General features: G+C 35.4%; 1 protein-coding gene across 2 annotated transcripts; it reads right to left on the bottom strand.

Moving 5' to 3' along the window:
- Positions 1–3,485: 3,485 nt before the first annotated feature.
- On the bottom strand, positions 3,486–11,643 carry LOC149075537 (U8 snoRNA-decapping enzyme-like). 2 transcript variants are annotated; one of them, XM_089242921.1, is made up of 4 exons: positions 11,406–11,643; positions 9,599–9,865; positions 7,267–7,459; positions 3,486–5,014 (listed from the first exon to the last, which is right to left on the bottom strand). In XM_089242921.1, the coding sequence occupies exons 1-3, from the start codon at positions 11,559–11,561 to the stop codon at positions 7,274–7,276; spliced, it is 609 nt and encodes a 202-aa protein (XP_089099047.1). In that variant the 5' UTR covers positions 11,562–11,643; the 3' UTR covers positions 3,486–5,014; positions 7,267–7,273. The 2 variants fall into 2 exon arrangements, with proteins under 2 accessions (XP_089099047.1, XP_089099046.1); XM_089242920.1 differs by lacking the exon at positions 3,486–5,014 and having other exon boundaries at positions 7,208–7,459; positions 11,406–11,640.
- Positions 11,644–13,139: the final 1,496 nt, after the last annotated feature.

Genomic DNA, 13,139 nt, shown 5'->3' with positions numbered 1-13,139 from the left:
GAACTACTACTACTGCTAATCCACACATGCATCTCGTCCACACTCCTCTGCGGAGCTTCTAATGGACTGGTACATGTTGGAGTTGGTGTACGTGTTGCGAACCTAACTTGGTTTATTTCTGTATGCCTGTTACGGTGCTACCATCTGTCAACTATTTGTCGAACTATGAGTGAAGTGTAATGATTTGACTCATGTGAACCGATTGTACCGTTGCAGGACTGTGGCGAAACTTATCTCTCAATGGGGAGGTCAGCTCGTATTCGCGCTGTATGGACACCCTGTATGCACGAGGCGATCACCCCAAAACAAATCGAAAAATAAACTCGCAGGACTCATGTCACAATATACACTGTTGGTTCATTAACATGTTGGACATTTTTAATAAATACCGTAAATTTATATAAAAAGGCCAAGTTTATCTTCGACATTTGGTCAGCATATTTTGCAACTACAAAAAAAAAAATGGATGGGGATTACGGGAGGGAAGACGAGGCAACACACTATTGGCTGCCGGTGATGGTATATGAGATTTCTTATGTGCGCCCGTTTATCGCTATCATGGGTGGACATGTAACTAGTGAACATTTATTACATGATACCTGCACATGGTTGCGCAATCGTGTTATCGGGACGGATTTGGGAATTGTGGGAAAACAAGCGATTAGCCAATAGTAGCTGGCGGTTAAAAAACCGTTTTGTCACTATTGGGTTCGGATTAGAACCAGCACGTTATTCTGCAATCATGTGAACCTTTATAATCGTGAACTCCTTGAGTTTCGACTCAACGAGAATTAATTCCCGATGGCTGATAACTTTAGACTGGTTATCAAGCCGTCTGAAGTTCATCGGTTTCATATTCACCGCAAATATTGTCAATAAAAACGATCAATATGTGTAATAGTCTTACTCGGTTTTTACGGCATTGAATATTTCTTGGAGTTTTGTCGTTGAAACCGAGGTGTCGTCACAATAGAGGTTGACATTGTCCAAGACGTTTTAAATATGAAAAATACACTCGGATATAATCAAATACAAAAATAAAATTGTTACACCGGTATTACAATATGAAGTTTTATAAAAGAACTTTTACAAAACTTGAAAAAAAAACAATCAATAAGCCTGTTGGATACATTCTAGCAATTGGTTGTATTTTTCAAGTTTTATTTAAACTTTTATAGGTAATCTCGGAAGAAAAAAATCTCTCAAAGAAAAATATGGGAACAAGGCCGGCATTTACACTATAAAAGTTTTATTAAAATTATAAAACTTGAAAAATTCAACCAATAAGCACATTGGTTACATTCGAATACTTCTGTGTACTACATAGAAAACAGCTTCACGGCAACTTCATTAACATTTTCAAATTTTTCTCCTGATGAGGAATTTAAAAATATATTACAGGTGATTTTGAGCAAAACTTAAAAAACATTGTTATATCAGTTTCGAAATCTAAAAAATATCGTAATAGAGCAGTGGTTCCCAATCTTTCTTCCTTCCCGCACCCCCAGAGCAATGCGACTTACCTTCCCACGCCCATTATGGATAATACATTTTTGATCAGTTGGAAAATTCAATTCTTTTTTACTGCAATTGATTACATTAATTATCCAATAATTATTTTCTATGAATTCTTATTGATTAATGTATTTTCGGCAATGGATAATATTTAATTTTAGTTTTTTTTTTTGATAATTAATTCAAAACCGAAACTAAAAAAACTTGCCATTTTTTTAACATCTTTTAAAGATTTAGAAAAATAAATAAATTCATTGAATAGAGTTCTTCACTTAGGCTGAGATTACACTATAAAAGTTTGATAAAAGTACGATTATAAAACTCGAAAAATGACTTTTATCAAACTTTTATAGTGTAATCTCAGCCTTATTGATTCCAGCCACAACTATAAATTAATATTCCTTTGACACTTGACTGAATTTTTTGACGTTTTTCCCCCCGAGTCGTGATTTCACGACAGAATCAAGTCTAAGTACAGCATGCTAATAACACGAGATACCGATGTAAACAAACCACGAAACAGTTATAAGTAAATAATGGTATTTTTTCTCAACTGAAATGGAAAACAAGTACAATCGCTAATCGAAAAAGAAACGTTTACAACCCAAAATTCGTATGACACATTTCTGCGAGTAGAAGTCATGAAGCTTCAAAATTTTGGTATGATTCATATTTCTTAGGAATTGAAAAATTCAACTTTAATCATCATTTTAATTTTCCTGAATAATCAGTGAACATGTAATTTTTTTCCCCATTTCGCACCCCCAATAATACTATCGCGCACCTCCGGTTGGGAACCACTGTTATAGAGGGATTTATCCTGTCATTTATAGTAAAGGATATCTTTGTATCGAGAGGAGTTTAACATTAGACTGTAGGCAATTACAAATGAAATTTGAAATAATATTCTCTTGTGGAGAGATTTATCGTTGTAGCGAGGTTTCACTGTACAAAATAGCATTCTTTAAAGCTGAGCGTACGCAGTCGGAAAAGGGCATGGAGCGCCCGTTTTCCCAAGAAATTAAAAATTTTCTGAAATTAAAAATATTTCTTTTTTAATAATTTTTTTGTAAAAAATTTCAATTTTTGCTGGTCCGAAAATATTTTCTCTAGTGTATTTTTTTCCGAACCGCAACTTCTTTCTACTATTTATTCATTTTTCAATTGTTGCCTTGGGCACGTTCGTTTTCCCATGCGAGAAACAGGCACTGCGCGAAAGGCGTTCCGGAATTTAAAAATATAGTGAAGGCGATTTTTAGAAAGATATAAAAAATATCGTTGTAGAGAGTTTCAGAGTAACAGGTTTCGAAATCTTCTAAACAAATATCGTTATAGGAAGATTTATCATAGCAAAGAATATCGTTGTATCGAGAGGATTTCTACATTAGATTATAGACATTTCCAAACAAGATTTGAAAAATATTTATTGTAGAGGGATTTATCGTAATACGAGTATCGTTGTAGCGAGGTTCCACTGTTTTTATTGTCTCTCTATATATTTAGCCGTCACACAGAAAGTGAGAAAATTATTTCTCCCATTTTTTGCTATAATCCGCAAATAATTTCTCCTACTTATTTTTACTCCTATTTTTTGCTGGTCCGAAAATATTTTCTCCAGTTTGTTTATTTTTCCCCGGACCGCAAATTATTTCTACTATTTATTCATTTTTTTCGCCGGTGCTCAAATGTTTTCTCTCATTAATTTTTTGCTGGTCCGCAAATTATTAATTTCATTTATTTATTTTTCGACGGTCATTTTTCAATTTAAAAAAAAAAAACCTTTTGCAAATTATTTCTAATCCATGTTTATTCGTTTTTTATGGGCTCTCAATTTTTTTTCCCCCACTTATTTTTGCCGGTCCACAAATTACTTCTGATGATTTACGTCGGTCCGCGAAATCGTTCGACTACTTCCACCAGTTCAAGACTAAAGAGCACTGTAATCTATGTGTTTTTTTATTATTATTATTGAACAAACAGCACAATGGACAAAACAGACAAAAAAAAAATTTAAACAAACACTTTTCGACCCAAAGGGATATAAATAACCTTCCATGGGTCGTATTGATACATTACATAAAGAATTTCTGGCAACATACATAAATATATTTTACTACAATTGCTGCAGGCAAGTCACACCAAATATATTACCTTAAAATGTTAAACTATAGCCTGATATGTCGAAATGCAGATATATTTTTTACACAACAAAGATATAAACAAATTTTACCCCTTATATCATTTGCAATTTCATTAACTATCGAACGAAACGAACCGCTCCATATCTGCTATTTCCAGTATACGATCTTTTATAGCCTTTTTAAACATATAAAATGATTGCTGTTGTCTAATAATATCATCAAATTCTCTACATATTCTTGGAGCAAGAAAACATATTTATTTTTTGAAAATTGTTTTTTTAGGTAATGGTATTTGATATAAATATTGTGATCTCATAGTGCTTCTTTGTATATTCACTCTGGGATACCAATCAGGATTCTTATAGATGAATACTAAAACTTTATACAGATAAAGTTGCCGTATATTAAATTGGATTAATGATACTTTATTTTGTGAAGAACTGTTAGTTTGTATAATGTCACGTCGCAAACAGTCATAAAGATTATCTATAGTATGGACTGAATTTTTATATGTTCCACCCCAAACTTGTAGTCCATATAAAATATGTGAGAACACCCATGCAAAAAACACTTCTTTCAAACTTTGGTGTGAGATGATAGCCTTTAATTTATACGTCATTGCTGTAAATGCTCGTAATTTATTAACAACTTGATCAGTATGATCTTTCCATTTTAGGTTAGATGAAATAATGATTCCAAGATATTTATAATGCTGTACTCTTTCAATGTATGAACAGCAGTTACATGTAGTATTTGAAAGTAAGTCGTTACATTCATGAAATCTGTCTGTGTGCTTAAGTTAGTTAAATTAAAAAGAACCCATTTAGTTTTGCTAGCATTTAGCCTAAGTCGAAGATTTTGAATTCTTTTATTTATTGCATGAATGTCTTTTTCCAATTTTTTTATCAGTTCTTCAGTTGTTTCAGCGGAAGAAACCAGAACTGTATCATCTGCGAATGAAACAAGTTGACCGGAAATATCGATATGAATTTCATTAATGTAAATAGAAAAAACTATGTGGCTTAACATCAAGATTTTAAAGCCTAATGATGAATTTAAGAGACTATTCTGTTCGGTAATCTGCACTGCCGAACACGTCCGTACTTTGAGTACTGTAGGATCATCTTGCGCTTGTCATATCTACAGAATAGTGAATCTAATCAACTTTCAAGAACAGAATATGGGAGTCCCTCTTTGCGCAAAAAACCAGTTTTCGCTTTTGGGGGAAGATGGGAAAGCACCACCACTAAACCTGGCAGATACTGTAGTCAGTTGTATGACACTGAGAAGATAAGACCAGCAGCTACTTGACAAGAATAAGAAACAAATACAGTAGAACCTCCCTAATCCGAACAGACCTTAAAATAAAAAAAAATTAAAAGACGTGCGTGAAAAAGAATCAACAACAGAAAAGAAACAAGAGCTCATACATTCTGCATTGCAACGTTACATTTTACACATGGACAATGAATACAAATACCTCATAATGATGAATTACATGGTTGCCTTGAAAAAACTTTCCGTTTCCATTATAAAAACGATATATACATAGCGGACGATGCAGTTCGTAGTCATTGCGTCTCGGAAAAATGATGTCTGCCGGGGTTGCATTATCGTGCTACTCCGCGGGCAGTTTCAAAACCTACCTCATCTGAATGAGTCTTTGGCCTTAGATGGTGGAGCATCGTGAGCTACCCCAGTGGTTCTCAAACTTTTGCCATCCTTTGCTATGATATTCATCCGAGACGCCCCGGAATAGACTGAGAAAGAACCACTCCAAAGCACCAAACATGCAATTATCCATATTCGCAGCTCACCACGCCTTTGAAAAAGGTTGGCGACGTCTCCAGGAAGCACGACGCACACTTTGAGAACCACTTATCTAACTGATAGCCTCTAGAATACTCCTTATACAGTCGCTCAACCTAACCCATCGCTTGACGATCAGCCATTGCCGGTTGAAACTTCGGAGACGATATATGCATCCAGAAAACTTGATTGCTTGATTCCCATCTTCAATGAAATATCGAAACATTTTTTTTGTACACTTGTTGGATGTTTTGTATTTCCCTTTTGGTCCATTGGCTGAAGCAAAGATGTAACATTGGAAAAGTAAAAAAATCACTTTAATTTTTCCCCGCAATCGTTTTGGTCATTGTTAAACGGAATTATCTAGTCTATAACTCTTATCCCACCAGTCAAAACTCATTTTTCCGCTAACCGAAAAAAGCGTTTTCTCTTCAGATGTAACACATCATTCTTTACTTGTCAAGACACAACACGCATTTGAAGTAACTTTTAACTGGAATTTAACATGCGGACAGTACAGTTTTATGGTGTTGGTGTACACCAATTTGCCCACTAAAACCTTCCCTCCCTCACTCTAATTTGCTTCCTTTACTTAAAAAAGAAGATTCCTGCTTCCTCCCTTTTCCATTTCTCTAATGAAGAACTGAAGGTCAAATCCAGGGAAGTCAAACCTTCGGATTGGGGTTTTGGGTTTACGTGAAATAAGAAAGAAAAATTAAGGACAGTTCGAAAAAAAATCGTTATATCGAAGAATTTTATTTGTTAAATAGTTGTTTCAGCTTCATTTTTCTTCAGAATTTCAGAAAAAAATTTTGTTAAATCAAGGAGTTTGCTGTATTTCATCTTTTCATAATGCAGTACTGAAAGGGTTAAATGTTTCCGCAAATGAAATATGAATTGAAGTTCATAATATAAACAAAATAAGTAATTTTTCTCATCATTTAAAAGAAAAAGGAACATTCTCAGTTATTCTTGGCACTTTACTTTCAAGAGAAAATTCTCATAACCCGCAAACAATCTCAGAATATTCTCACTTTCACATTAAAATTTGCCCCAGATGTTGTCTTTACATGGTGGGAATAGAGATATGAGGCGAGAATATTTTCCTGAAATATTCTCACGAATAATTAATCGATTATCTGTATTATTAACATTACTATCAGTTAATATTATTAATCTGCATGTAATATTTCGTATAAAAACATTTCTTCAATATAAAGTCAGGAAAATATGCCCAGTTATTAATTCATGACAAAATGAAGTATTAAGAAATACATTAAAGTATTTATTAAAAGCGGAATTTGTTTTATTATTTTTGTCACACCACGGTTATTTTCTGCATACGAGGGGTAATTAGACAGGGCAATTTATTGCCAATTCCGAAGGGCAGTTTTTTTTTAATACTCAGAGGTTGGTGCACTAACCCCTCGATGTAGGACTCCCTGCGGTAGCATTTTTTTATGCGGTCATGTCTCCATTTCTGCTGTACCTCTGTGTCAGGAAAGTTTTCTGACAAGAACGTACCGGGTATAAACTCGCGGCACCTCTAAACATCCTTTGGTACTTGAGAGTATCCTATCGACCTGGCCTACCGCGCCCAGTGGAATTTATTTAATAAATATCTGATGCTGAGAAGTCATTCAATTACAGGAGGCAGAAGAATTTCTACAGCATGTTATGAACATTTTACAGCTGTGATATTAGGCATCATATTATACAACAGCAACAATAAAAACAACATAACTATTTCAGAACTTTTATTAAACAAATTTTCCTCATAAAAAAAATATCAAAACTGTACCCTTTTTCTACTGCTGCCTTTTCCATATGCTAACTACTTTTTTTATTTCTTCTTCGCTTAAAATTTTTTCCTTCATCAACACATAAAGCAACTGATCTCTGGCATTCCCTGCAAAGGTGTTACGTAGAAACATAGGAAGACCTCTGATGCCACAATCCATTATATACAGAGGAACTCTTGCCAACCCCAAGGTCTGTGAGAAAGACAACAACATTAAATTTTATTATTTTTAGAATACCAAAATATTTTGTCCTAGTCAGCATAAAAAATTTAATTATATTAATCAAATATTCTCCTAGATCGGCGAGTTTTCTTTTAAAATGTAAATTGAGATTTCAATACATTGTCTTACTTGTTCTGCTCTAGTGCCAAACATCTCCATGGGGGAATTATTGTTTATCTAATAGTTAACTTCAGAAAAGTAACTAAACCATAATAATGATAACTTCATGCCTATATCCTTACAGCAGTCTTTGTTTTTCTTTCTACTTCTGAGATCTAGGTACTGTTGATAAAATCATAGTCGCTCAGACTCGTATCAGCAGAGGGTGGTGGTATTCAACAAAATGGGAGAACTACTGCAAAGTATCCGTTATAACTACAGAGAGGAGGTTATCTGTGCTGACATAATATCTGAGGGACATAAACACGTAGATGTGCTGATGGTGTGTCTGTTAGGCCTAGTAATTTGGCAGAATTGTAATTTTTGAGAACAAAAAATGTGTAACTATATAGTTAACTTAGTAATAACTTAACTATATAGTTATAACCTTAATGTAAAGTCATTTTTGTATTAGTAATGAGTTGGTCCTACTTTTTATTCAGATTTTATAGATCAGGACAGGCATTTTTGAGCCAATTCCACGAACAAATTTCTTTCCGTGTCACTCACAATGAGGTTAGAGATAACCCTTTAGTGTAAGGGTCATTCTTTAGTAGTTTTGATACCATTTTTGTCTTGTCTGAGGATGAAGTCACTCTCCGCTATCCATACAAAGGTTTTTAACAGCTGGCTGATGCGAAGATATATTTTTTGGAAAGAGAAAATTTAACTGTCTTTGCAGGGAATCGAACTCATGTCCTTTCACTTTCCAGGTGAACGCCCTAGACCACTAGACTACAGAGGCAACGAATATCTCAATCTTTCCTTCCTAAATATATCTTCGCATCAGCCAGCTGTTAAAAACCTTTCTATGGATAGTGGAGAGTGACGTCATCCTTGAATAAGTTGCCATATGGTGGCACCATCAGCAATTGTGAGCTTTGGCCTGAATTGTGTGTGACTGCTCATGTACAATCCCGTTCAATGCACACGAGCTCCAAGGAAAGATTGAATATTCATTGCCTCTTTAGTCTAGTGGTCCAGTGCATTCACCCGGAAAGTGAAAGTATGTGGGTTTGATTCCCCATAGAGGCAGTTGAATTTTCTCTCTTTCCTAAATATATCTTTGATTCAGCCAGCTATTAAAACCTTTGCATTTTTGTCTATGACAGAGAAGTACTTTAACTCATATATGACCTGGAAGAATAAAAAAAGTTAGAGTTACCATTTCTACATTGAACAAAATACAGCATATACCACTTATTGGAATCACGAATAATGTTATCATTTGGGTAAGGTTATCACTTTTGCAAAGTATGGAACGAACCTGTATCATAAAACGCAGAACAAATTTCGTTTAGGTCTATGGTTATCAGGATTTTGGTTTTTGTTCAGTTATGTTAAGGTTAAGACCTGTGATACACATGCCACTAAGTAGCACAAAAGCATACCACTTTCGTGCTACTACGTGTATCTCATGGACTTTATATTTTAAATTTATTTGATTAAATTCTTTCAATTAAAGTTATTTTACCTAAAGTTAGTTGATGGTTTTTAAAGTTTTTCCCCTCCTATAAGTTATTATTATCGGACTGCAGACTATGCTGGAGGTAAACCTTCCTCTCCCTAATTAACAAAGATTTCCATACTTCATTCACTCATTCCTCTTCAAGCTATAGTAGCCAATCACTATGATCCATGAATGTGTTCAGTCCACAGTGTTCGAAATGGATTTTCTATAAAGGAGGCAAATGAAGGGAAAAAAAAACCCTTCAGTTTTGAGTCAGTTTCTTTCATTTGACCAAATTCAAAGTTTTCCTAGGCCGAATGATTGAACATTTTGCAGCCATTCTGAATTTTCAGAATTATATATGCAATTCTTTTAGCCCTCGAAAGCCTTTTGTGTGAAAAATTAGACTGCTAAATTTTAAAAGTAAATTTTACATTAACTTTATGAAATTCATAATGAGAACAATCAAAGAAGAAAAAACAAACGCAGGAAGAACTCGCCTCCAGACCATATTCCTTTGCATCGAGCGTCCTCCGCTCTATTTCTATAAATTCATCGAGAGAAACAAGCAACTTGTAAAAATGAAGAACCAATTTTTTTTCTTCATATAAATGGGAACATAAATGATCCTTCTGCGTGATACGGTACTTTGAGCTGTCCAAGTTTATCTCCTCTACTAATTCCCTATTAAGACCATCCAGTATATCATTTTCCTTATTGATAAGTCCTCCAGGAAATCCAAATGATCCATCGAATCTATTTTGTATCTGAAACAGAAAATTTGACAAACCTCAGGTATGTGTGATGTCATTATAAACCACAGCTTATACAGATGAGGTAGGTTAACGTGAAAAGTGAAAAAAAAAGCTACACATTCATTTACATTAATTGTAACTTTTATAATGTGTGTATGAAAATATACAAATCTAGTAGTCTCGTTTATCAGACCTTCAGTATCATCCAACGTCCCACCACAAAAAAGGAAAAGAATCAATCAGCAACAAGAGCTGTAAGTTGGAAGCATGAGCGTTGTCTACTGCAGCTAATTAGTTACCCAGACTATACAGTGTCGCACCCGTCTGCGCTATGGCTATGATGACCAGTATCAAATAACTGACAAAGAAATTGTCAATTGTGATAACAAAATTGAAGATCAAAATCAGACACCAACTGTTGAGCCTCTCAGGATTTCACATAACAATGGAGTTGAGGCTGTAGAAACTGCTAATTATTAGGTTCGTAATGTGTAAAATTAAACATAGTTTGATGTTTAATAGTTTTTATTTTTCTTAATACCTCCCTATCATCCAACATTTCAACTTATTCAACTTTCTGCTGGCCCCTTTATGTCGGATAAGCGACACTATAGTGCAATAGAGAAGAGCAATAACTTTTTCTCAGCCCAATATATTAAGGAAACAGATATTTTCTGGATTTTATGCAAAGGTGAACTTGGAAAGAAAATTTACAGAGTTTCCATCGGGACTCGAATCCAGGCCCTCATGCAAACCAGGCAAACATGATACCATCTACACCACTGGACCAGGGTTCAAGTTACGGTCACATTTTTTGCAAAATGTGAAAGGAAATCTTAAAAAGCAAAAGTAATAGCCACTTTTGCAAAAATGCATACAGGAGGTGCGAAACGAGTACACATCTAACCATCAATCATTAGCGTTGTAGCATTTTACTGAAGTTACCCCCCACCCTCACATTTTCGCTACAGAAGTTTTTAATCTAACTTAAACCCTGCACTGGAAACACGAGCCAACCCTTCCTTATTTCGTGCACAGTGGAGGATTTTTCTGATTTGTAAAGCCCTGCTTCCGCTGTTGCTTTCGTTTTAGCAACCATAGTATAATCTCTTTTTTTTGGACGTGTTGGCAATTTGTTTTTTTATTTTCCTTCAGCAAGAACGTCTAAAAGCATGATTCAGTTTCAATTTTGGCGATTTTTTTGTCATACTTTCAGACATTTTTCTAGCCAAAAAAAAAAAAGGATTATAGTTCGGCTGTTACGGTCTGTGCTTTTTGTCGGGCCGTCGGACGTGTTTGGCGCCGGAAAACCCGCCAACCACCATTTGGCGGTTTTTAATTTAAAAAAAAAAAAAAAATTTTTTGAGCAAAATGCCCCGTGCTTGGCACCTAAAAGGAATTGGGCGTCGGACGTGTTTGGCGCCGAAAAAAATCGCAAAGTGGCGGATTAATCCCCTATGACGATAGACCGGAGTTGTGCTCGGTTTGAATGGCAATTAATGTAAAACAATTATTACATGTACGGTAAAGTAGTAGCATTAAATTGCATTACCATGACTGCGGCTTTAACTGGATATCTGCCCAAAAATTTGCCGGGATTCATCGCGTAAATACAACAGTGAGCGGCAACTTTGTATTTGTCGGTGAGTTTTCCAGCTTCCTCGAATGAAATGAATTTTATCGCTGGATCCGATTCCCACTCCTCCATTCTTCTTCTTCAATACGGCGAGCTTTACATACATACGAAATCTCAAACTTTCAAAGTTTTCTTCTTCTTCTTCTTCTTTAATTATACAGGGCTTTATGCCTTCGGGCCTGTTAGAGAAAAATATTCCACAAGAGCATGGAACATGTCATAAAAAATATACTAACGAAAGAGTTACTATCAAACACAGAACACATAGGAATTCCCACAATTTCTATTCTTCCGTCTTCTTCAGAAGGGTATGGTGAAAAGAAAAGAGAAAAAAAAACACTAACCAGACAAAACAAACGCAGATGGAGAAGTTTTATGAGATGGAGAAGAAGTCTTCAGGCTTAAGAGACGATGCTAAGCCGCTTTAAAATGATATGATGACATGGAGTCCCTGGATGAGTATGTAGTAAACAAAAATGAAACCAAACAACCAAGGCAGAAAAAGACACAAAAAACCAAACGAGAGAAAAAAAGAGGAGGGAAGAGGGGGAAAAAAAAAACTCGCGAGAAACGTTGACTGAGGGTAACAAATCTCTCAAAGCTACGGATAATGCTTTCAGGCCTGCCTGAACAGAATTCAGACCAACAACTAACTGATGGAGAAAGAGAACTGAAAGTTGAGAAACGAGCCGGGGAGAACCTAATACAAGAAAACAAAAAGTGAGAGGAAGTTTCAGGAATCTTGCATCGTAGACAGAGAGGGTTAGCCATTTTCCTAATACGATGGAGGTAATCATTCAAGGGAGCTCTATTGCAAATGAGTTTGTAAAACAAGCATTCCAACCTTCTATTCGAAAAAAAAGGGGAGAAGTTCTGGCAGCAGTTATAGAAGGAGCTAAACTCAGGAATAGATAAGAAAAGAGCATTACGGATATTTTCCTTGAAATGGCGAGAGTAAAGAGAACGAATGTCCTCCACACTGTGAAATTTTCCTAGCCAAGGATGGAGAGAGGCGACGAAAGTCCGAATCCATATGGTTGGAGTGACCCTGCGTGGGAGAGGCTGTGGCAGAAATACAAGATAACCCAATTCTGAAGAGAATAGAATCCTGAAAGGAGGGTAGGGCGAGAATGGTTCTGAGTTTATGCGGGTTGAAGTAGAAAGGCCTAAGATAGATCTCATTGAGGAGTTATAGATGGTGTTGATCTTGGTGAGAGAAGATTTGGCTGCATTAAACCAAGCCACCGCTCCCTAACCAATGGTACCTCCAATGATGCTCATTAGCGCAGGTTTGAGGAACTTGCAAGGAATATTTCTTGAAGAGTGAGAGATGGAGCGACAAATGTTTAAGTAGTTCCTCTTTGACTTAGGCTGACCATATTTCTTCGAGAGAAATACGGGATATTGAGATTCCAAATACGGCAAAATACGGGACATCGCCAATCATTCCCAAAAAATGACGCCAAAACTGAACAAAGTTGCCAAATATTGTTGAAATTACGGAAAAATCACAATGGCGGGAAATGAAGCGTTACTGCAAATTGCAGTGGATTAAAATGAATTTCACGATAAAAACGTTCACCAAGACAAAAAAAATGTGGGAGATTAATATTCTCATATATAGTTGTAATTATCATAATATAATTTATT

Source organism: Pholcus phalangioides, unplaced genomic scaffold (genome assembly GCF_987345545.1).
Source record: "Pholcus phalangioides strain wild (caught in Gottingen) unplaced genomic scaffold, Ppha-v1.0 ptg000015l_1, whole genome shotgun sequence".
Lineage (NCBI taxonomy): Eukaryota > Metazoa > Arthropoda > Arachnida > Araneae > Pholcidae > Pholcus > Pholcus phalangioides.
Note: the sequence above shows the minus strand (reverse complement) of the source record. Positions and strands in the feature narration are given on the sequence as shown.